At 40.3% G+C, this 25,905-nt stretch overlaps 1 protein-coding gene across 1 annotated transcript in view; it reads left to right on the forward strand.

Annotated features, from left to right (window-relative positions):
* The window catches only part of ORC2 (origin recognition complex subunit 2), an 86,498-nt gene that overhangs the window by 52,167 nt on the left and 8,426 nt on the right, over positions 1-25,905 (forward strand). The window contains exons 11-18 of the mRNA XM_067298873.1: positions 1,217-1,376; positions 17,365-17,508; positions 17,821-17,907; positions 20,425-20,514; positions 21,285-21,316; positions 22,606-22,663; positions 23,663-23,850; positions 24,476-24,574. Coding sequence (XP_067154974.1) covers positions 1,217-1,376; positions 17,365-17,508; positions 17,821-17,907; positions 20,425-20,514; positions 21,285-21,316; positions 22,606-22,663; positions 23,663-23,850; positions 24,476-24,574 — 858 coding nt within the window. The remainder of the gene's footprint in view (positions 1-1,216; positions 1,377-17,364; positions 17,509-17,820; positions 17,908-20,424; positions 20,515-21,284; positions 21,317-22,605; positions 22,664-23,662; positions 23,851-24,475; positions 24,575-25,905) is intronic.

Consider the following 25,905-nt stretch of genomic DNA (forward strand, 5'->3'; position numbering starts at 1 on the left):
TTTTTTTTAATTACTGATATGAGAGAAGATTCATTAGGTGGCAACATACTATTGCTTTTCATTGTGCCTGTTGTCAGCTGTGATGGAGAGAATAGTGTGTCCAAATTATGGTGGGAGCTGTTGCTAGATACTTTATCAAGATTAGCTAGATATATTTTCCACAGTTTTGTTTTAAATCTAGATGTCTCTAACCCTTTTGTTTTACCTACTGTCTCCGTTGGAGGGGGAGTAAAGAGTATGGAGGAAGTCAGATGTATATGAAACATGTAAGATCTGTGAATGAAGTTGTGGTGTTAAGTTTAAAATATGTCTAATCTTTTTATTACTGGTTGGTTGTATAAAATCAGTAAGCTTTTGGAAAATCAAGGTGAGTTCACTTTTTTAATCATATTTTGTGTGCAGCAGCTTTATATTGCTGAATACTGCACACACTGTACAGACCCAGGTGCTTTTCATGAGCTAGTACATGAGCTTGCTTTTAGAACAACTTATTTGTAAATTAGGAAACATTAATTGAAAGTTTCTTTATAAATAAAAAAGTAAATCTCTAATTCTCCAAAACCATTTTACAGTAAATTTTAAAGGAGCAGCTAAAACATCAAAGCCAAAAGAGGTCATTTGTTCTCTTAAAGTTGCAAAACAAGACTTCTGGCTTTATAATATGTTATTACAATAAAAGATGAGGTCCAATAAAGATCAGTGTATTTTAATGATTTGATGCTCATTGCACAAGTTGCAGTTCTTTTAAAATCTTGCAAGAAGTTGCAGTCTGAATACCTTGGTTTTTGGGGAAGCTGGTACCATGTCTCCCATGGTACCATGGTACATGCTCTTACGCTGTTTGCATCTGCTTGGCTTGTGAGCTAGTTCTGTGACAGGAATGGTACTGGGGCTATTTTCCTTCTTATTTTGCAGTCTCACTTGGTTGGAAAACTTTTTGTCCTCTTGTCAGTGTAGGTGGCAAATCTGGAACAAAATGGATTCCCTCAGAAAGGGGGAAAAAAAAGGGGGGGCATCCAACTGTATGGGGGGGCATAGGTTTGTGATGAACTTTTCAACTTGGGTATCAACTGTGAGTCTTCGAGATGGTGCCCTATCTGGCCTAATTAACAATTCTTGGTTGTCCCCTCTTTCTAATGCAGCAGAGAGATCTAATTGATATTGCCGTTAGTGCTGTCAAGAATGGTAGTAGTACAGCATTTTACTGTTATCTTAGGTTGCAAATGCCATGAAGAACTCACTGCCCTTTGATGCTCCTGATGCATCACAAGAAGGACAGAAGGTACTGAAAGTTGAAGTTACTCCCACGGTGCCGAGGATTTCTCGGACTGCCATTACAACAGCTTCTATTCGTCGTCATCGCTGGAGGAGAGAAGGTGAGCTTACTCTGACAACAGCAAATACTGTAGCATACTGTATTCATCTCCATCAGTGTAACCTGGCTTCTGAGTATGAATGTTTGCAGAATAATTATTATTTTTTTGAAAGGCTATGCTCCGTAACAATGTATAGTATTTTACATCTTCAGAGCACTGCATGAACATGAACATTTAGTGTTTGTTTTGTTCTTTACCTGATGATAGCCCATGAGGTAGGTAAGTAAATAAATAAATTGGAAAATGTTAAGTAAGACTTTTTCTTTCTCCATGTTACACAGCATAAAATTGTAGTGGCAGAGTTCAGCTTAGAATTTGAGTTCTTCCCTTAATCCACACTAAAACTCCACTGCCTCCCATCGTAAATAGCTCAAGCAATGGTGTTATCCAGACCTTGGTAGGGTTCCAGCTAACTAGACCCACTGAAGGCAGTGGGAGATGGAAGAGCTGAACATCATTTCTGCCATCACATGGCCCAGTTTACAGAAGGGATATGTCATGAACCAGCTTTGGATAGCTAAGAAATATTCTGTTTTTTCTTAGTGAACACTTGCGCCATATGGAAGTGTGCTTGACTTTATGAAAAAGAAAAATAGGTAGTAATATTTACCTTGATATGATATCTTCAGTGTAGGTGTAGCAAAGAGCTTGCTTTGAAATCACTTTGTCATACTTAAAAAGCTTTGATGCTGCATGTATAAAACATTGGCTGATAGTAAAAAGTAGAATAACCTAAAAATAAACTGAGGGTAGAGGAGTCTGAAAACAAAGATTGTGCGGGTTTTTTTTGTTTGTTTGTGGGGTTTTTTTGTTTTTTTTTTTTTTTTTGGTATCATGCGCCAAGCAATTTAATGACCTCTGGTTCTCAGCTGAATCAGGATGTCCAGGACAAGAAGCAAGTGTCTTCTATTTTGAGGACTCTGGGTCATGTTTGTCTTTACTGTAGTTGCCATTATATTCATTTGCTAGTCTCCGGTCTACAGTATAGCCCACCTGTCCCTTTCTGTGGATGTTCTCACAATTTTCAACTAAGCATGGGTAGTGTTTTGTTTGTTCCGTGTCCACATAAATCTTCTATTTTCCCTACCTGGGTTGGAATATCAAGAAAGGAACAGAAAAGCACTAAAATGTTATATGTTGAATCCCAGATGGCTTTGACTTCTCAAACGAGGCTGACTCAAGCATACCTGGCTCACCGATCCAACACGGCTCCACAGACCTAGGGATCAAACGTGAGCAAGAGGGGGAGGTGCTGATGCGCAGGACCCCTGAGCATGGCTTCCTGGAGCCCACCTTGACAGCAGCCACAACAGAGGGTAGGACAGAGATGAGGAGGCAGAAGTCAGTGAGGCAGTTGCTGGAGGAGGATCCTGGCTCCCTATCCCCAAGCAGAACTTCTTTCCATTCTAGTGTGTGTTTCCGCTATCCCAGGGTGTATTAGCTTCTCTTTGCAATACACGCATCCCCTATATACCTAACATCAGGTCAGGTACTACCTTTTGTTATCACATGGGCTGGCCTGGGGCTTGCATCTGTGTGGTGAAAGACTGCTTGGCATGGCTTAAAAAAAAAAAAGACAAGGATAATAGCCAAGAGCTTTGGGATTGCTTGGAAACTTTCTACTACTGAGCATGTTTAATCTAATATTCAGAAGGAAAAAATGCACCAGGTGAACATAAATCTAGTCCTGAGCAGTAGTCAGTATAGAGTGTAAATGGATTTGACTACAACTTAATTCTAATTGTGTCTTGTTAGTGTGTGGTTTTGAAATTTCCAAGAAAAAAATTCTTGTTTCCATTAAAAGTCAAGCCAATCTAATGCCTTTATTTGCCAGTTCTTCTTTTAAATGAAGATTCATATGCTTACAACTAGTTCACATGAATGAACTAGCTGCTGTAAAAACAAAAAGTTTAAAACAAAACCGAACAAACTTCAGTCTTAAAGATGAAATCAAGTTGTCGTGTTTCTAAAAACTTCAGACACAATAATTGCTTTCTTTCTCAGTCATGCTATCCAGATAGAGTAGCTGGTTAGAGATTCATTTTACTTAAGCTCATCTATTAATTTTCTTATCTTTACTCTGTAAGGAACATGCTTTTGAGCATTGAATTTGAATCATGATTATTCTTCAGAAATGATGAACATTCTCATTAATTTTTTGTGAATTTAGATAAGTATATTTTCCAAGAGTCCTCCTATCTTAAGTCTTCTTTTCTATCTGAACATTCCTTTGGTATGTCCAACATCTATAAGCATATAAGTTGATCAAAACTGAGGTTTATTTGCAGATTTTGGTATGAGCTACATAGGTTTTAGATTTCTTCTTCTGGAAACAATAATATGGAGAATTTAAAAAATTAATGTATTGTTATCACAGAATCCTTACCATTAATCAGAGTTGCTATCAAATGGTAATTAAGATATCATGCTTCTATAGAGGACAGTTGCATAAAAATGTTTAGTGTGGGTTTATAGTCTACTCCTTGGTGCCTATTGAGTTTGAGCATGCTCAGTAAATGAGTCCTGTCCTCTCCTAAATTCATTTGTTCAATTGGTCTTACTCCATTTTACTAAGCTTTGCATGTGCATGACTTGAAGGATGTGGAGAAGTCTTCAGTTTTGCAGAGAACCTTCTGGGAGAGAAGGGAAGTGGGAAAGAGGCTGCTAAAGATATGGCCTTCTAATTTGTTTTAAGACATATTTGTCATTTACATGTTCTTGGAGAATGCATCATTCCACATGCTCTACCTGAATAGAAGTGGGTTGAATATCCTTTACTTTTTTTTAAATGTTAACAATATATAATTACGTGCTTGGGCAAACTGAATTCTGCCAGTTGATAGCATCTGGGAGGAGGCCAAGGAATGGAGTTTGGTTTGATTATCAGTGTAGGCATGTGTATGTATGTATAGTGCTCTATTATTTTATTGATGCTGATTTCACAGAGAGTGTGGGTTAGCTTCTGATAAAAATCATTATCATACCAAACGATCATATGAGACCGATCATTTTTTAGTGACTTCAACTTTCAGATATGGGAAGGATAAACAGAATAAATGTCACTTGAATTATATATAAAACTCCTTTTCAGATCAGTGTTTTGATCTAATTAAAGCAGAATGGTAGAAGGCTTCAAGAATGGCTTGGTAATGCCTTAAAAAGGTATTCTTCTGCAGTAGTAGTAGGTATGTGCATTATTTTGGATCAGTGGAGAATGCTGCATCTACATCTGCAGGATTAATTATGTACTGGCATTAATAAGGTATTCTTTGAAGAGGTACTGATCCTGATAGAGAACAGTGAGAATCCTGAAGAGAGACTGTTGTGCAGTTGACCTGCTTTCTGTCATATTGCACTGGCTCTTTCAATTCTGACATTATAGTAGAAGAGGGCTTGAGAGGGAGGAGTGTTTTAGCTTTCTCTTTTTCAAATGTCCTATTGGTCTATTGAAGTAATCAAAACTTTACAACTACATCCTGTTTTTCTTTCAAAATAGAATGTAGAGAATCAAACTTTTTTGGTTGTTTCTGAGGGCAGCTTTAGAGGAAAAATAATGTGCATTGGGAGAAGAGTATGTGTTTGCTGAATTACTTCAGTCCCACTGAGAATTTTCCTAGATACATGGGATCAGGCTAAACAGAAATTCTCTCGCATGTTGTCTTCTCAATTTTCTTCATTTTTGAGCACTGCTGAGCTGCTTGGGCCTCCGTATGGTTGCAGCATCCAAAAGCTTGCCACAACCCTCTCAGTCTTCCCTCTAAATTCTGTGGACAAAATGCCACTTTTTCTGTGTGATTTTGCTTCACTGACTCTGAATAGGAGTGTCTGTTTTAGTACATCCTGTTACTCAGAAATGCTGTGACACAAGCTGTGAAGAAGGGCTCATGTTCTTGTAAAAGTAGAAGGCTTACCAGTATTTTTTGGACATACCTTCTTTCAAGTTACCTATCTTGTACTTGAATAAGAAAGGATTGAGAGGGGAGTTTAGCTGCTGCTATTGCTGCTTGTAACCAAACACACTTTCATCTGGCTTTGCATGATGATATAAAGGAACATAAAATGCTGGTTTATTGAAAAAGTACTTTTGCTATGTTCCAGTTACATCATCCTTTTATTAGTACCTTTGATAATTATGTGTGGGAAGGTTTGGGGGGGGGGGAATGGAGATGTGGATTGTGAGTAAAATATCATTGTCCAATATAAGAAAATACATGCATGTCTTAATTAGAAGATGAAGGCCTAGTTTGATCAAATGGGAAAAAAGTAATACGTGTTTTAAATATGGATGAAGGAAGTTAAAGCAAGTGCAACACGCTTTGTTTTAATGATATCCTTTGAAAATTAAAAAGCTTCTTTTTCTAAGATTAAAGGCTTTACCCAGGGAAGAAGACTGCAGTAACATGAACTATCTTGCTGCTTCTGGGAGGCTAGTGAGTCGAATAGAACTATATGAAATGAGGGAATAACCTCTCATTGCATTGTTCTGAGAGAGGCCTGAGAATAGGCTGATTTGGAGAAGGCTGAACATCTTTTGTAGGCTGATTCGCAATAATAGTAATTCCAAGGCAAAGTTTCCTAAAAAGAGAAATGAGTTCAAAACATACAGAATAACAAAACTATAATGTGTTCTTTTCACTTTATGCTTCAGAAACGTGACATTGGATCAGGCTGTATGCTTTTTATATGGAAGCAGCAGCAACAGTGAAGGCTTTGTGCCTGTTCTGCTTGCCATAACTTAATGCTCCTTAGCACACTGCTAACAATCAGTACGAAAGGATGAGGTTCTACTCAAATGGTAGAGACTGTAAGATCCTTGCCACTGCTGCTTCCCCATTCCACAAAAGAGAGGGAAACGTGTTTGCTCAGTGGCACACTGGGCTGAACAAACTGCCAGTAAAGTAATACAGTGGCTGCATCTGTGACAGATGCGTAGGCTTTGTGGATTTCTCACAAATAGTCAAGCTCCACAGCTTTTATAAAGAAAAGCAAAATTTCTGTAGCCTGAATGTCTCCTTTTTTTGCAAGCATGGTTAAACTTCATGGGTTTTACCTATTGAAACAAGATACCTGGAGCAAAGACCTCAAGCTCCATTTTCAGTATTGAATTTCAAATGTTATTCAGTTTTCTAGTGAAACAGTAACTGTTCTTCTGTTTTGAGTACTCAAAGCTTAAAACAAGAACTGGGATAAGATTGAAAGAAAAGTCTTTGTATACAGCCATAATCATATTATAGGACTGAAAGCAAGGATTTAATATGGAAATTTTTCTGTGTTTTTTTTTCTTCCTTAACAGCCCCTATTCAGAAGCATAAAAAGCCAGTTGTACAACATGAAGGATTTCACAGGTTAAACTTGTATTAATACAAGAAAATTTTCTCTGAAAAGTCTAGATGCCCAGATTAAAGCAAATATGATGGAAGCATCTCAATAGAATAGCTGGAAATGCAGGGAGGATTGAGCTCTGGGAGAGAGAGAACAAGGAATTAGGTTGCTCTCCGTCTGCAAGCTTAGTCGCATTGTTTGAAGTGCCAGCTATACACAGCAGAAGCCTTCTACTTCTGTTGGAGCATTGTGGTTGCTGGCCTAGGAAGTGACCTAATTCTGAAGTTTACCAAGTGCTCACCGTAACTTACTCTGACTGAAGGAGATGCTAAACATGCTCACATCTTGCCCCTAACCAGGATGAAGATAGTCTGAAAAGATTTTGCCTTTTTGGGGGGGGTTGTATGGGAGAACTGGGACCAGTACATGCAGACAGAACTAAAACAAATGAACCAAATGAGGCCTAATTCTTCCTGTTTGCAGACATAGTTTGGGTGATATTCCTGACTTACAAAATGACATAGAGGAAAGGCAAATCAAGCTCAGGGAGTACTTATTGTCAAACTCCCTTATTATATTGTGTATAATAGGAAAATTACTATCCAAGAATTAGAAATTTTTAAGCAAGTGGAAATCATCTGAATCAGCAAACAAAGTTTGTTCTGACATTCTGTGTGCATCTTTATGTAACTTAAATGCTTACTGTATGTTCTGATTGGTTTGGGGGTTTTTTGGTTGTTTTTTTTTCTTTTTCCTCAATAGATGCTGAGGGTGTAAATGGAAGAGAGGAATCTGTGAACCTTAATGATGCTGACGAAGGATTTTCATCAGGAGCTTCCCTCAGCAGCCAGCCAGTTGGGACCAAACTTCTATCATCCGTATCCCAGAAGGGTAGCTTAAGGAAAGCAGCAAGTGGGCGTTCTGCTAAGGATAAAGAAACCTCTTCTGCAGCAAAATCCAATGAAAGCCCTCGAGATTCAGTAGCTCGGAAGCAGTACATGCACCAATCCACTGACCTTGGTGCAGATATAATTGAGATGACACCTACTAAGAAACACCTCGGCCTGCCTGCTGGGCAGGTGGTGCCAAAAGCCAATAGTTTGAGTCTGATTAGGACCGCCAGTGCTTCCTCCAGTAAATCATTTGACTATGTGAATGGCAGTCAAGCAGGCTCCAGTGTTGGCGTTGGCACAGAGGGTGTCACCAATCTAGCAGCTGGCAACACCAATCGGTTTTCGACTATCAGCCTACAGGAGGATCGACTAGGCCAAGCTGGGGAAGGCAAAGATCTCCTTCCCCCAGGAGCTCCTCTAACCAAGCAGTCTCGATCTCCAAGTTTCAATATGCAGCTGATATCCCAGGTGTAGCTGACTCCCTTCTTAGGACTCCCTTTTCCCCCTTAATCCCCAGGCAAGTTCATCCTTGGGCAAAACAAGAACCATCATCCCACAGTGTGAAAATACTGTTGTGATCTTGTTTGATTTGGTTTAGATATCATATTGTATCTTGTTGAAACAGCAATAATTCTTCCCTCACCTTCATCCTCACCCCTTGTAAACATGGTTGTGAAGCAGTATATAATGTACTGTATGCCTTTTTCCATGCCTTCCTTTCTCCTTGGGTGATGTGCAATCCATCGTAGGCTGATCAGTCCCATTTCAACACTGTGAGACTTGGAGACACTGGCGGAAATGGTGAATGTGATCCCTATGAGATGATGCTTTGGCTTTGTTAAGAAATAGAAACGGGTTTGTTTTCTTGGTCTACAGTACTGCAAAGACTACTGGATCATGACTTTTCTTTCTCAGAACCAGGAGTGCCTCAGAGATTCTAATGTGACTTTGGACCTCTCTGAGTCAGTGCAATCAATTCTGGGGAGGGGATTGTCATTGCTGCTCCTGGCTGCCTACAGCACTTTTTCATTATAATGAGGGTAGTTTTTTCTTGCCTGCCCCCAGTCTCATCCCAGAAGCTTTTGATGTTCAGCAACTGAGACATGCATATTACCAAGTTGTTGTCCCTCAGAGAGAGGGTTGTAAGTAGATAATGTAGGTTACAATGCACTTCTAATGGCGTTGTAGCCATATGTAATGTTATATGTCTTCCCCTCCAGGACACAGGGTCATTCTGCATATAGACTAAAATTTAGACAAGACCATGCTGGTAAAGCAGTTTGGTTCATAAGTGGGAGGGAAACACTACTTTCCCAGGAACTAATGGCTAGCTCTGCTCCAATTTTTGTTGTTGTTCTTGTTGTTCTTGTGAGGTGATGATCACTGAATTGAAAGGTGTATTCGGGTAAAGAGTATTTCTCAGGCTGCTTTCTATGGTATCATGGCTATTGGACACTCCTACCCCTCAGCTGCTTTCTCAGTGTCCCTAAATTCAATCATGGAGTCATTTTAAGAATCCTGCAGTCCAGACAGGCCATCCTCTAAGGGGCTGTCTCAGGGATCGAGACAATGGTTTGCTAGAAACACTGAAGCTTCAATGTGAAACACTTTTCTAGAAATATCATTTGTACCAAGTAGTACTGACAGTCCGTTTTTCCCAGAAGGACCACACTTCACTGCCTTTCTATTTATAATCTGTAAGGTGTTGTGGGTTGTTTTGTTTTGAACTGTCCTATTATTTTAGTTGATTGGCCCCTACTCTAGAAAATTCAGAACTCACGCCATTGAGCCAAACCTTGAATGTATATGGCTGGTGTATGGGCACAGGCTCGTACTTATGCTGGAGAACACTGCTTAGAAGCACATATTCCTGGTTACACAGGAAAATGCTTGTCATTTTCTTTCTTTCTCTCTCTCTCTTGCTCTCTCTCTCTCTCTCTCTTTATTTCTTTATCTCTTTTTGGATTGCTGGAGAGAAAAGAGGAAGGCTCATCCTGTTTTCTTAGGTAATGTATAATATCCTGGAAGTTTACAAATTGTAAAGCCACAGGAGAAAGTTACAGTCTTTATGTGGGCACTTTGGTTTCACTGTCACTGTGAAGAAAAAACATAAGCAGTTAGAAATAGCAGGTTATCTTTGGATGATAGCTAGTCTTTAAAAAATTCAGGACAATAACATGGTGTTACAGTGCTGATGTTTGTTTTTTATGTAGCTTCTGGTATTTTACTTTTGAACCTTTTTATTTCAAACAGAACTAGTTTTCAAATTTACATTAAAACTCATTCAAATGTTCAAACGAGTTTTTGTGGTTTGACAAGTCACTTTGGCAGTCTAGTCTTCGTATATTTAATTCACAGAGAAGTGATAAAATTAAATTGCACCCAGATTGATGCCAAAATTCAGTTAAAGAGTAAATTCAATTATTAAAAAGAAAGAAAATCTTACTGTTTTCTCAATTGAAGTTCATCTTTAAGAACCACTAGTGACACACAGATGGAACTCTAAGGCAAAGTCAAGATTAAGATATAAGGTAGAACCCTCTGTGCAAATCAAACACTGAGGTATTTTTGGTAACAATGTCAAAAGCTGTATATGGTTAGAGGGACTACTCTTATTTGGTAAAGTTTCAGGAGCAGAAACACTTGATAACAGTCATGGTTGTGCAGAAGCTTGCTTGCTAGTTTGTCTTCTGAAAATTTACAAAATTTGTATTTTGTAGAGACCATCCAAAGGGAATTATATGAAAGAGCCATCACTGTAGATTAATAAGGACCAAATTATTTGTTTAAATCTTTGGGAAGGAAAACGTCAGAAGTGTCAGCTAGTTTTTGAAGAATTATTTTAGTAAGTATTTTTAAAAAATGGGGTTTGTTAGCAAGGTTCTCGAGTTTGTGTTTAACATTGTAAGCTTTCATTCAGAAGTTTTTGGAGGCTTAAAATTGACATCAGGCCAAATTTGACAAACTATATATATATATTTATATTTATATATATATATATCCTTACGTGTGGTTTTTTTTTTTCCTTTACATTATGCTATTAACCTCTTTCAGGAAAGTGAGACAGCAAATGTGCATGCATAAATTTGAATTGGTTAAAACTTCAGTCAAACTACCTTTTAAGATATTTTTGCAGTTCTCATTTTGATGGCGTGCCTTTTTGTTATGGTTTAATAATCCATTGTATTTTGTTTTGTTCTTGTGTATATTTAACTTCCCTATAAAGCTTTTTGAATAATTTCAAATTTATCCCTATAAATTTTTTTTCTATGTGCTGATGTGGTACATTTATAACTTATCATAATTACCCTTTGAGGGCAATGTTTTGTTTGTGGGAGTTTGTTTTGTTGTTTTTCAGATGTGCACTGATCAACACCTATCTTAGAAATGAGTCATCGCTAGTATCTACAAACCAGCTGTAACAACAGGCCTTGGCAGTGCTATATATCACGTGTCGTTAATGCTTTTAGATGTGTCTCAAACTATGCCAAGGTGTGTTAAGACTGTAGCAAAACTTTATGTACTGAAGTTCGGTACACTTCAAAGTAGTGTGGCACTAATAAAATTAGAAATGTCTAGAATACTGGCTGAAAGAATAATCTGCTGGCTTTCTGATTATATATGTTAAGTACTAAAAGTATGAAACATACTTAAATTTTCCCACACCTGTGACAAATAGACAAGTTTAGATTTAAATCTCTTTATTCTGAATTAGTTCTGCTGTGACTGGTTTTAGAACATTTGGTACTTGACATGAGGCACTAGTTTTAGACCTCTGCAGTATTTCAGTGCAGCTGCAGCATAACAAGAGAAGGTCAAAAAGCAGAACACTACATTTTTTTCCTGTGTATGCGTCTGCATGCACATACGTGTAATTCTTAGGTGAGAAAGTGTGGGTACTATATGTAGGTGTATATACACGTATAAGTAAGGATAAATGAATTATCCCTTGATACAATTTTTACCACATTATGATATGCTGCCATATTGTTACTCATTTTTTTCTTGGGTGTTAGGATTTTAGGAAAATATAAAATGTTGAGTTTGCTAACTCAAACTTGGATTAGCTTTTTCAGGTGTTTATTATGAGCAGCTTTTTGGTGGAACAAGGAGCTATTTTTTCATCCTGCAGGCAGCAAGGTGATGAAGTAAAAATACCTATTAAAATGAATCTTGCAAAGTGAAGATTTAAATTGTGGTATTATCCTTTCAGTTTAGATTTCAGTACATGGAGACTTTGTACGTCACTGTATATCTTAAATACAGATTTCTTTGAACACCCTTTCTGATGTGAATTTGAAAAACCTTTTTAACAGCGTATTTTGTTCTGTAATGCTGAACATCATGTTGCAGCCAGAAAGCATCAGATCTAGTGTTTGTAGTTTGCAAGTATGTTGGTCTTAAGTCCTTAAATCCAACATTTCCAACATACTCTTGCTAGCTTTAACGTAGTTAAATTCAGCTGTTTTGGCAACAAAATAGTGAGAAATATTTTGTTTTCTAACAAAGTATTTATTTGCACTACTTTTGTGAATAGTGGAGTTTACTGGGACAGGGTTTTTCTCACCATGTGAGGTTTACTTGTGTGTGGATAGGTACATACATTTGTCACGTGTTGACAATCAATTGCCTCAGCTGTGTGTATACCGTATGTAAATATAGACATATTTTTCAAGATTAAGGGGGGAAAACTACACCTTAATAATGATGGTAAAGCTACTCCATAGTAAGGGTGAGCCTATCTCTAATCCCTTTTTGTCTCCAGATATTATGTGTTTTGTTTCCACTTCTTTCACAAAGATTATTACTGTTCATGGAAAAAAAATAGATCCAGGGAAATTTTCCTCAAGGTTTAATGTATAACACTTTTAAAACATAATTTTCTGAAGAATTTAATTTTGGAATAGATAAACCTATGCTACAGTTGTATTTTAACCTAAGAATTTAAACTTATCTTATTTTTTCATGAACTGATGGCTACCTGTTTTAAGTGTTCGGGTACTTTAATTTTGTCACAAACTGGAATTTTTGTTTGTTTTGACTTACAAATTTAAATTACTTTGAAGAGCAAGTGGGAACCAAGAGTTTTTCAAGAAAGATCTTAAAACTAGGTACTGTAGTCATAATCCTGGAGGAGGTGTGGAAAATGTTATGAAACATGTTTGAATGAAATGTGTGTTGCACACAGAACAAAAAGATGTTTCTGATGTTCTTAAATCTAATACTCTCATCCTTAAATTCTGCAATTCTCTCATGGCCAAAGATTTTGCTACCTTGGCATGTTTAATGTAGTATTAAATCCATTAGCTAGGTCTTATTTGTAACATCCATTTACAATGTAGGAGTAGTTTGTGCGAGAACAGTAAACATGCTTTTTGTATGGCTTGTTTAGGTTGATCACAGAACTAAATTTGCAAAGTATCAGTCCTTTCCAAGCTTGGTAAAAAGAAAGGACACTTTCTCTGTACATGTATTGCATTTTTTGGTTTATTTCAATTTTCAGTGTTTTAAATGCTGTTTATTTCTAGCACATGGGCCTTAATCTCCCTCAATTATTATTTAGTTTGTTTTCCCATTAGAAGTTGGATAAACTTGGCTGTAGAAAGCTTTTCTAGAGGTGATTTGGGGAGTGGGGGGGATATCATGTGTGGGTGTTGTGTTAGTGAATATGTACATCAGTCTGTCAAAATTTTCATGACACGACCTGCTGAAGAGTCAAAGTACTCACCTGCCTCTTACCCAATGATGGAGGATAATGGAGAGCTGTGTGCAACTTGGTCCATCGCTAGTTTATGAAACTAAGCAATGAATGGATTTTGAAAGGCTGGTATGTATGATGATTTCCACATAGTCATTATAAAATTTTATTTAAAATAAAATAAATCTTTGAACATGCTTGCAAACCATAAAAGCTAGCCATTTGGGGTAAACTTGCTTGATAAATTTGGCAAGTGTTAAGGCCTGCTATCATACAATAAATTAAAATTTCAGAAGCAGGCTGTAGAAGTCTGAAAGCACCTCACAGCTTCCAGAAATGGATTTAGTGAAAATCTGTCCCAGACTAGGTGACTGTATTCTAAATTCAATTAAAGAAAATGACAAACAGTTCCTGTTTTCATTATTTGATTTATTTTCTCTTGGATTAAAAAAAAGTTTTTTGTTTTTTGTTTTTTTTTTTTACTATGGACATCAGATTTTACCAAAGATTGGATTTGGGGGACTAATTTAATTAAAAATGAGTCCATAAATTGTCCCTTCTATTGTAATGGATTACTAATATATTCCTGTGAGAAGTTGTTGATGGGAAGAGATATAGTATAAAACTTTGTGTCTGTAGAATAAAACCTTGGCTTACATTTTAACTTGTGCATGATGGGCAAAGTGATTAGGCCAAGTTTTGTTAACTAATTACTTTGTTGTGAGCTCCTGCTTCATGTTTTGCAGTCAGTAAGATGTAATTCAGAGCAGGGTATCTTTGAATTCTGATGGAACATCAAAGTAACTTAAAGTTTGGCTCTTGAAAAGATGATTTCTCACCCATTAAAATGTGGTACGGAATTCATATAGTTTTTTTCTTTAGAGGGGAAAAATGGGGTGGGGGGAAGATTTCTGATGGTTTAGGAATATCCTCTGGAAAAGTGACATTATGGTGCTTTGTCATGGAATGTTTCTCACAAGTAGGATGGTGGATCCTGTGTGTTTGGGTCCTTGTCCTCCCCAGAACTGACCACAAAAAAGAAATTAGTAGGAATGAAGCAACCTGTTCAAAGAGAAATTTCCTTTCCTCTAAAATAAGTAGAACTTGGGAGCGATACTAATTAATACTAGCTATTGACACTGTTCCTTTTATTCAGGCAGTTTCTATAGCAGTGCTAGACTTTCATGTTATTAGTTTATGAAAAATGCAAGTGTTAGAAACTCTGTGGCTTCAAATATACAGTAGATGTGAGTTAGCAATCACTCAGGATAAACCACTTTTCAAGTATTAACAGTTTGTTAGTACTGGGGTGTGTATGTGTGTTTTTGTGTGTCAGTGTTCAATGATTACTTTGAAACAAGACTTCTTACTGTTTTCTTGCAGAAAATGCATACTTTGGGGAAGGATATTACTAGCTGGTTATTTATGGAAAGATTCCATATGATTAAATAAAATCGAGTCATTTAACTTTTTTCCATATCAAGGATTCCAGGAAAAAGCTAATAAAGATTTTGAATAATTAAATCAGATACACTTAATACATTTTAGATTTCCTATGGTAGCTTTTATCTGTTATAAAAAAGCTAAACCAAGGTATATCCCATGCTGCATTTTTTAAATTTGTATTTCCTCTACTTGACAGTGAATCTTTTGATTTGTATTGTCCTTGTAACAATACAGGATATGCAGTCAGTTTTACTGGCAAAAAAACATTCTGCAAGGGTTAAAAGATTATTTTCTTACTTTTTCTGTCATACAAGGTTTTTTTTCTCTGAACTGAGGATTTTTACTACTTTAGCATTATGTAATCTTATCTCTGTCATAGAAGGAGCATAAGCAGCAAGTAGCCCACTTCTTGTGGACAGATAGGCTAGGTGAAAGAACGTGGATTAGTGGTGTTGAATCCCTTTTCACCAGGAAAACCCTGTGTGTTGGTATGAACCCCAAACATTCAGGATTCAGTATTGGTGAAGGACTAAAACAAACGGGTTTTTAATAACCACAGCCTCTGCTGTATGGTGTCCTTTAACCTGGGACCAGGGAAAATCTTCATTCTTAGACCTGAAGATGGCACGTATTGAAGATCATGTTATTGGTGCATGTAAGCCATTATCTTTACTGTCTTACTGAACTGGTTAATGCTGTTGACTGTTGTTGAAATGTGAAATGTAGTTACTATTGACTTTGTAAATACCTGCCAGAGATGAAATATAATTATTTTAAATCATTGTAAATAGAGATGTATAAAACTAAACAATCTGCAATGCAGAAAAGAATTATATATATATAAATATATAAAGATGTTAAATAAATATTGTGCTGTTTCTGAACAGATTATGTACACTTTGTCAATTGTATGTTTTTACGTTGATTCGCTTTTGGTAAGGGTGTGTAACGCAGGTAGCAAATGAGGGGGGAGGACGCGAACACTCACTGTGCTGCACTTTAGATTTGCATTCGCTTTGTCACAGGGATTCTTCACCTTTGCTGTATTTCGAGGGTGTTCTTAAAGGCTCCACCAGTGACTACCGGGGACCAGCTCTCCGAGGGAGCAGAGAGGGGCGGTCCCCACGCTGCGGCGGGGGGGAGGGGCGGCGCTAACGGCAGCAGCACTGCGTCGCCACGGCAACCCCGGGCGCGCGGCGGGCGCGAGCTCCCTCTGGCGGGCAGCGGAACTCCCGCCCTCCCCTCGTCCCTCCTGCCGGCGGGAGGCGGGGCGCAGGGCGGGGGCCACGGATTGGCCGGGCCGTAGGTCAGTCAAGGCCCGGCGGCGGCGCTCACTGGCGCAGCGGCGTGCCCGCCCCGCCCCGCGCGCCCTCGGGGAGGGCGGTGGAGTCGGCCGTGCGCGGCACGTGAGCCCGCTTCCGTCTCGTGCTGCTGCCGTTGCAGGGGGCGGCCTGGGGCTCGCGGTGAGCGGGGCGACGGTTACGGCGGTTGGCACCGCCCCCTGACGGCGGGGCAGGACGGGGCCCACGCGGCTGACTGGGGGGTGCTTGCAGGGTCCCGCCATGAGCCAGCCAGAGGGGAAGGGCGGCGCCGCCCTAGAGGTGAGGTTCGTGCCCGACGAGGACGTCCTGAAGCACATCGCTGACGACGCAGGTACCGCCGGCTTGGGGCAGCGCCGCCCGCAGCTCCCTCGAGAGGCGTGCGAGCAGCGCGGTCCTCCTGCAGCACCTGGGGCGGCTGAGCTCTCCTCTGCCTCGGCGGTTTTTTCTGTTCCCCCCCCCCCCCCCCCGGCACAGGCAGAGGGGTGGCCGCTCCGCCGTGGCAGGTGCCCTCAGCTGGAGGTGGTGCCGTGTGTCTTGATGCCGGGTTCCTGAGCGGAAACGCGTGTGTGTAACGGCCTGGGGGAGGAGGGGACGAGCAGCCTGGCTAGCTTCCCAAGCCCTGAAGAGCTTAAAAACACCCGCGCGCACCGAATCAGCTCGGAGTGAGGCTCGAAGTGGCCGCTACAGGAAAGCGTTGCTGCAGTTTTCATTGCTTTTAAGGAGTGGAACCTCCAGCTGCAGAGATGCTCGAAACTTGTCGGTGCAAGGCCCACGGCACCCTGATCTGAGTTGGCTGTTGACCCTGCTTTGAGCAAAGGGTCAGACCAGATGGCCTCCCCACGTCTCTTCCAGCCTCAGTTCTTTTATGAGTGTACTGAAAGCCTCTAGGCCAGATCTTTTTGACCTGCTCCCCTTTCTTAGTGAAGATAGAGGAAATCAAACGCTATCCCTTTTGCCTGCAATTTGACCCTTATATGTGTGAATTGTTGTCATTTTTGTGTACCAAACTGGGGAGGCTGGCATGTGGTGAAATGAGTATCTGGGCCTCACAGCTGACCATTGTGGCCAGCCAGCTTTTGCTGTGTTAGGGATGGGGCGGTTACAGGAGGGACTAATGGCCCTAGAGTCAGCTGACCACTGTGGCACAGACTAGCTGTAGCTATTCTTCTAGCAGGACACGTTTTCTGCTTTGTGTTTGTATAGTGCTTAGCACAACAGGACCCTGGTCTCTAAATGGGGTAGCTGCATACTACTGCAATAGAAATAATAAAATAGCAGGAGGTAATAACTTTTGATTGCAATTCTAGGTATTAAAGTTCGGAAGGATAAGACTCAACTGACAGTCACCGTGAAGAAATTTGTGAAGACGCTTGAAAATATTTCAGATGATGAAGCTCAGGAGATCCTGGAAGAGAAGTCCTATGTTGCTGTTCTTGGAATATGTGCCCAAGGTGTTGGCAGGGAAGAACCTAACACAGCTGTGACTTCAGGAGATTCTTGCAGTGTCCAAGCTGTGTGATGTTGATGAAATTGCTGTTGATGGGGGGGATGGAGGGGGGTGCTGAGGGCTGGCCAGGTCTGGCTGTGCTTCTGGTAGGAGGTAGAGGAGACGATAATGATTCTAAGGTTTTTAATTATATATATTTTATAATATCTGTTATATAAAGAGTCCTTTAAGCCTAATAGTAAAGTATTCCATTTCCCTTGGGCTGGGAATATACCAGTGCTTTCTAAATAGCTACAAGTAACATTTCTTTTCACAGATTCAATGGGAAATGGCTCGGGTGTAGGTGGTGGTGAAGTTTACTCATTTCAGACTCCAAAACGCTCTGGCAAAATGGCAGAGCTGGGTATGTTTTCCTCTTTCTTCTTTTATCATTGCTCTGGCTGCTGTTTTCTTGAGTATCCTTGTTAACATGATTTGTCATATCTGTGCATTCAGAAGATATGTTTGGGCTATTTCAGTAGCTTTTATTTGGCTCTAGATCAGTCTTGCCCAGAAACCATAGCCCAGGGTTAGGACATAAAGTCGTGCTGGGGGTTGTAATGCGGACTGATATTATTTTGTACCTGTCAGACTTTTATGACTGATGTTCTAACCTGGTGTTGCTTAAACAGTTTGATCTGGGGGGTCCTGGTCTTATTTTCTGTATAGTAAGGGCTCCTCATCTTGCTTCTATGAACATGTATGCAAATAAAAACATCAACAAAGAGGGGACTCGCAACTCCTAGTAAATATTGAAAAGCGTTAGGTATTAATTTGAACAGAGCCATTAATTTACACATGCAGAAGGAGTTGCTTTGTGTTTGTGTTGTTAGTGAGATGGATACATCTGCCATATGGACTAGAGCAGTTCTGTCCAGAAGCTTGGCTGCTGTGTGGAAGGTTCCTTGTTTTGGGTGTAGAACTTGAAATAACTGCTGTCTTAATCAGTGCATTATTAACAGTATCCTGTTAAGCAGTATAGAAAGCCCTGTGAGGAGCTTATACTGAAAGAAATCTTAAGTTTAGCAGCAAAAGAAAGAGTATAGCTATGCAATACTGGAACAGATCTCTGTGTTACATAGGGCAAAATAAAAGTGAACAAGAAAGTTATTAGTGACCTAAGCACAGAGGAGACCTGTTGACAGAACAGAAACTGAATAGCTGTTAAGAAGTTTAACAGTGCCAAACTTTACCCTGCTAGCAAATTACGTTGAAGATCTAGCCCCTGCAATACTTTCAGAAACATCTAACTTTTGCAGTTCTCCTTTAATTCAAAAAGGAATGTGATTTAATGAAAGACTGCAAAACTAGTGTTTTTCATTTGTTGTTTTTTTTAGTCTTCCTTTTTCAATTTGCTTTGTTTTATTTTGGGTTGAATCCTGTTCAATGTGAGAAAAATCTGAATGTTTATGAAATACAAGTTTCTTTGTATAATGGGATAATTTGAAGAGAATAGAGGTGGTACAAATTGTTCTAGAGGAGTCAGGTTTGGGTGCTCTGTGTGGTGGGGGAGGAAAAAGATGAAACCAGAAGGAAGCGGAGACTGTGCTGAGGGGATAGCCAGCATATTTGTCTAAAAGAAGGAAGCATAAGAAAAGGTAGTAATTTCTTAATGCTGGGAGAAGAGTCTGTGTGTATATGCCAAAGGATGGTAGAGGCTTTGTTTGTGTAACTTTAGAAGGAAATGAGACTAGCTCATGTAGCAAAGACAGAGTTGAAAAAGAGGCAGTTTTAACTGTGTGTGGAAAGGGATTTCTTGTTCACAGAGTGTCTGGGAGCATGCTTGCTAGGCTAACTGGGGACTTGGCAGAAGAAAGCAGACAGTGGCACTGCTAGAGAGGGTGGGCTGCTCAGTTTAACACAAGATGCTTGGGCCCTGTTGCCACGACATTTTTCCTGCTCCCCTGAAGAGTCTCAGCCCAGCACCATTTGAACTTGATACATCCTACAGAAGATGATCCAGGGAAGAGGGATTATTCTTCTTTATCACTGTACAGAAAGTGTGGTTTCCATACGTCTTCGCTTCTCTGTACTTCTGCTGTGTCTCAGGGAGGTTTGTTTCTTACACCCTTCTCTACCAGGGTATATTTCCCTGGTGCTCCCTGCTGTATCCATGACTCAATTTGAGAACTGCTGCTCAAAGCTCCTTATCTGTACCATAATGATGAACCTTCCTGGCAAGTGGAACCTTAGCACTGCCCTTTCAGGAGACACCCCACAACTGAGCTGCAGTGTATTTCAGTCTGGAAGGCTGTGGGATTTGGAGATGGCTAAAGAGATGGATGGGGTTTGGAGATTGAAGATGGATAAACAATATGGAAACTGAGCCCAATAGATATGGAAATAATAGATTGCAACTCATCAGGCAAGTCATACAGTGGGAGAATGGTTTTCTTGAGGGACTAATATCAGGCCTTTCATATTCAGATCAGTGGTTCAACTTCAGCTTGTGTTGATAAGTAAAAGAAAAAAGTGAATTGAATATGAGAACCCAGCTTCTAAGGGATTGATGTGTTTGCTATACCTGCTGCTCCACCATGTCCAGTCAAACAGTTGTAAGGAACTGAGTGGGCATGACCAAAGATTGCTCTAATTTGAAGACAGATGGTACCCACAGAAGCAAAGATACTCTGCAACCACCTCGGCTATGCCTGTGGAATGAATGAATTGAAGAGTTTGGTTTCTGAGAATTTTTTTGAAGTATGATATTCATCTTTAGGGTTAGAAAAAAATGGAAGTATCTGGTACAGTACTTTAACTAGCTGGGAAATGAATACTGAAAGAGACTGTTTCAGGTATATGACTCCATGGCTGACTAACCAGAGCTGGGAGTTTTGTGCCTGATGCATGAAACTTTTTCCCTTCACCCCATTTTTTACAGCCTCTGAATTAGCCCGGACACCAGGACAGAGTGTAGCACTTGATCGCGCCGAGTGCCCTGAGAAGACTGTCAAATCCCCTCAAAACAGCAGTAAGTCCTCTGATGCTTTGGGGAACTGAAGCTGAATGGCTAGGGATTATGTTCCTGCCTGGGTGGTGGAGCAGATGCTTGAGTGCCAGCTTCTGTCATGCCTGTATATTCTAGTCAGTGTAACTTTGTAGTGAACTGCTTGGTGTGCATGGCCGCTGGTTCACCTGGGTGTCACATCTTTTACTATGCGCTGCTGGCCTAGAGAAAAACAGAAACTTCTGTCTCATCTTTTGCTGTGTCACTTAACTGATTTCCTCTGTGTTCAACCCAAATGCTGTCTTGAGAGAGTTATGAGCTGGGCTGTTGAGTGAGCATCAAATGGGTAGGAGTGTGTGGGTGTTCATGTGTAACTTTATTGTGTAATATTCAAGTACCCACTGCTGTAAGGAGAAATACAGGTGTGAGAAGTCAGTGCAGGTCAGCCTTGGTAAGAGTAACTTACCTTGTGCTCAGAAATGGAGTCTGATGTGCTCATGGACAGAAGAACATTTAGCTCCTTTTTCAGCATCTTCCCTCCTGCTGGTGGCCTTCCACAGAGTTGTGACTAGAACCAAATCTGTTTTCTGTGGTGATAGCATTGACTATCTTCATTCTTCCCTTGCTTACCTGTGGAAAGGTAAGAGCTTCTGCCATAGGACTAATCAGCTAGGGAGCTGATATTCTGGAGCAGTGTATCTTTGGATAGTGGCTGCCCATTTTCCTAGTGGAGCATCCTGTGCCACTGTTGGAAATACATGATACTCTGAGCAATGCTGTTTCTTGTCTTGCAGAACATCTGAGTTCAAACAAAGTGCAGCAGAAGGTGAGTGACTTTCTTGCTTGTTTTTTTTCACTTTCAAAACTTGGACTGACTAGTTACTACAGTACTGGAGAGGAAGGACCTTGAAGAGCCTCACCCACAGTACAGATGTCTCTCTTAATCCAGGCAGGCAGGGAGTAATTCAACTGAGCCACTAGAGCTACCATTAATCAGGATTATGGGATTTAGAGTGAATGTGCAAATCAACAGGTTTGACAGCCTAATTAGCATGGTTGGAGACTATTCCCTTGCCTTGCTCAAATGGGAATGTTTACCAGTCCCTTAGTATGCAGTTAAACTCACAGTTTTCCAGTTTCTCATCAAAGGAAGAAACAGCCTTAATCTTAAGGATAGCAGTGCTGTTTTAACAGAAGTTCAACAACCATGGTGCTGTTCAGTTTCTTAATTTAGCATTGGTTTATTAAAAATAAAAATAAAAAATTGTGATACTGGGGGAGAGATCCTAGAGGTTGATATCTTCTTTAGAGATGGTACAGAGAGATACAGGCCAAACCTGCCAGTTGTGGTGGCTATGAACAAAGTGCTGTGAAACAGTTGGCTTTCTAAAGTGGCGTAGCATCATACTGGAAGTGTGCACAAAGCTTTTCCAGTATACGGCTCCAGTATGAAAGAGGCCCGTAAGACATACTGTTTTGGTATGCCACGTTTGCCTCTTGATGAGACAGGATTAATGAAGATTATTTAGATTATTTATTTATTTATTATTTAGATTAATTATTGCAAACATAATCTGGTATCTGAGTCAGACATGTGCTTTACACCTGTGTAATGAAGACGTGACACTATGTCTTGGTGAGCCCAGGCAACTCAGGTTTTTCCCTTTTCTCTGCTCATTCTGGGCTTAGTATTTCCAGTGGTCTGCTGTCATTTTGGTAGTTGTTTTCATATTGGACCTCCATGTGACTTTGAATAGACAATGTGATGTGGAAGATGACCGCTAAGCAGGGCAGAAGTGTCTCCACTTTGTCATTGCTTTGGTTTGACACATCCTGAGGGACCAGCATCTTGGTGGGAAATTCAGCAGTTTTTCACCCTCTCACTCAGGGCGTTTAGTTGAAAGAATTAAGCCCTCTTTGGAACCTGCTCCTGCCCCCCCTGCAGTTATGGATGGTAAAAAAGAACTCTCCTGATGTATTGCCGCTGCTCTCTCAGGTTCTGTGGGCTGAAATAGCTTGGAAATGAAACCTGTCTCTACTCTTTGCTTGGCACAGGGCTGCTTTTGGGAGGCATATGTGACTTTTTCCAATACATGTTTTTTTCTGCTGTTACAGAGTAAAAAGAATGAATTTGTGTCCACCACACCTTACAGACTCAGGAGGAGGCTAGCAGGTAAAGATCAATCTTGGTAGTCAGCTCCCACTGTCAGTGGGGAGCTGTGTTCAGAGAAGAGTGTTTCTCCTGCTCATAAGCAGGAGTCACAGCTTGGCTGTGACTGCTTCATCCTACAGAGACTGTAGAAATGTCCCTAAGGAAGTTTATTTTTACTGGCTCATTGCTCAAGATATGTAGACCTTTTGCCTGCAAAAATTACTATTTAGGAAAGGAGTGGAGGAGGTAGAAGCACTGGATTACTAAACTTCAGTGACATGATCAGAAGAGGCAAAACTGAATAATCCTACATACGCTGACACTTCAGTAGCTATAGCTCTTAGCCTTTGGGGTCTGTAATCTTCTTCAAGTTGCAGTCTAGGAGTGAAGGCTATAGGGTTAAGATGGATCAGCACAATTACTTGAACCTAGTCAAGTTCTAAAACTTTGTATTGGTGGCTGTGATATTCATGGTAAATTATTTCCAAAGACTAGCTAGCTATATGTGTTCAGAATGAATGTAGAGGAGAGTTCTGGGCATGATATTTCATGTTCTGTTTCTTGTTTTGTGTTGTGAGAGCAAGACTGAGCCAGATTTTTTCTGTGCTCTTCAATCAACATTGTTAACAGAGATCTTTTACAAAACCTTTTTTCAGAGTGTGACCCAGACAGCACACAGCTTGCAGGATTGGCATTTGGGAAAACTCTGTTGTAGACATACTAGGAGAAACAGGGAATTTTGTTGTCCTTTATTAGTCACTTTTCGGGGTAGAATTGTGTTTCTCAGTTGGTATCAATGGGCAGAGCTTTACTAAACAAGAATTTGAATTCAAAAATGGGAAAGAAATGGCTGTGTGTGTTTGCAGTCCTCTTAAGCATTGATTTTACTTTTCTGTTAAGTAGGTTTAGGAATCGTGCTTGGAAAACCTCTAGAGAACATATGTGGGAGAGAAGGACTGTGCAAAATGGGTTCTGTGTAAGAAGTCATTGGTAGCTCTTAACCTTAAATTTATCCTCTAGCTCCAGACACTCATTTAGAAAGTGAGAGTGAATATTCTGCTTCCTGCTCAGAGGAGGAGGAGGAGGAAGAAGAACAGAAAGAAGCCAACACTGTTGTATCAGGCCGAAAGACCCCAGCAAAAACTAAGGCTGCATCTACACCTCCTCCCAAAAAAACCTTATCCAAAAAAATGAAGGAGGACAAGATGGTGAGTGTGCAGAAATTACACTCCTGAGCTAGCAAGAGTGAAGGGACACTTAGTGACAGTAAGCTGTAGGTGGCCAGGCCTAAATAAGGGGAAGAACTGCCAGACTCATTTCAAACCAGACCAGCTGCATTAGCTTTTGCTGTGCTTCCAAGCAATCCTTGTTGTACCCTCACAGTGTGTGAGCCTGTGGGCTAACCCAGTCTGTATCCTCAACAGCTTCAGAAGGAGAAGTTCTAAGATGTCTGTGAGGCAGGAGTCATTGCACTGAGAAATGAAGAAATAGACTCCTATTGCATCAGAAGAAGTACACCTTACTTTCTGTCTCAATGTTTACCTTTGTGTCAGACTTCCTTCAGCACCAGGGATCCCCACACCCTCTAGAACTGTTGCCTTGTTCTGTTCTCTTGAAAAATCTTCCCTCTTCTTCTCTCCAGGGGAGAACCATCTGACTGGGTTGGCTTTGGCAGAAGATTACTATAGAAGCCATTTTTGCAAATAACTTCTGGTTTTCTATTCAGCCTTGCTCTATATCTCTTATTTGTCATCTTCAGACATGTTTGTGGGTGCAGAGACAGGGTAACTTGGTAACAGGGGAGAGTGGCTGATCTTGCTGTTGCTTTTTCAGAGCAACCTGGTGGAGGAATACTTTGAAGCCCACAGTAGTTCCAAAGTGCTTACCTCGGACCGAACACTGCAGAAACTGCAGAAAAGAAGGTTGAGTCAGGTGCGTTTCATGGTGAACCAAACTACTCTCAGAGCTTTTGGTTTCATGGATATAGGTTTCCCCCTCTGAAACTTCCTGATGTCGCTATTTTCAGTTTATCTTTGCTGAAGACAATCTTGGTGGTAACTCTGGGTTAGACAGGTAGTTGGTGGCATTTTAAGCATCATGTCTCCTACTGCTGCTCCTGAGCAAGGACAATGAGAGTGGGCTGTTGCCCGGTTGTTAATCCCTGAGACAGCAGGGAAAATGCAGAGACAAAGCACTGCTAGAGTAGATAGCTGAAAGTTGCAATTGCCAGAACAGGTTAAAGCTGGCTTTTGGAGGAGGAGAAGAGGGAGAAACAGAGTTGTAGAGCCCTGCATTTAAAATTAACACCAAACCAGCATTTTTATAAATGAAATGGGTGGGGGGATTTCAAGCCATCTTGATTATATTAGGAGAATCTGTGTAGAGGAGGTGGAAATATCCCTTTTCATCCGTGGATTACTGGGTCAAGCCCCATGCAGGATGGGTCAGCTCTAAATGTTGTCTTCTAGTTTGTGAAATGCATTTCGTCCCACTCCAGTCCTAGGAGACAGGAACTGTCTAATTGTGATGGCTGACTTGCTGGACTATTTTTCTCCATAGGCCACTTTCACAGCTGGTTCTGAGCAAGTGGTTGCACCCTAGAAAGCCAGGTACAAAGAGACTGGTGCCAGGGAACCATGTAAAATACATGTAGTGCCCTCTTGTCTGTGACTTTTTTTTTTTGTATCACTTGAGTTTTAAAAGACAGCATATATACACTGCCTGATGCCCTACTGTTGTCTGGAATTACTACACAGAGAAACATCTGGACTCTTAAGTTTTTGTACAACAGATCTGGAGGCAAATCAAGGCTTTCAGTATTAAATCTACTATTGGCACCAGAGAAGCTGAAGGCTTGGCAGTTCTGTCTCTCAATGCTTTATGTTTGTCTGAAACATTGCATCTGCCTTTTGTGTTCTTTCCAGAGTAAACTGTTGTCTTCTGCAGGGGAGTAGAAAGCAAAGCTGTTAAAATTGAAGAGAAAGGGAGAACAGTGTAGTCTGATGCTATTTGTCATGCTACAGTGCTGTTTAAATATCAGCATTCCAGCACGTCTTTAAAGCTGAATTAATCTTTTGATTCATGATGATTTTGAAATAACACTTTTTCTACATTTAGCTTTCAGCTGCAAATTATTTCCTTTCTGCTGTATTTGTATTTCTCTTTGAAGATGTCCGTGAGCATTCTCTTATAGTGACAAACATATGAACCATTGCTAAGCATGTTGACTGAAACCCTTGCTCTTTGAACAGAGTTGTGGTCTT

The sequence above is a fragment of the Apteryx mantelli genome, chromosome 6 (genome assembly GCF_036417845.1).
Source record: "Apteryx mantelli isolate bAptMan1 chromosome 6, bAptMan1.hap1, whole genome shotgun sequence".
In the NCBI taxonomy this organism is placed as follows: Eukaryota; Metazoa; Chordata; class Aves; order Apterygiformes; family Apterygidae; genus Apteryx; species Apteryx mantelli.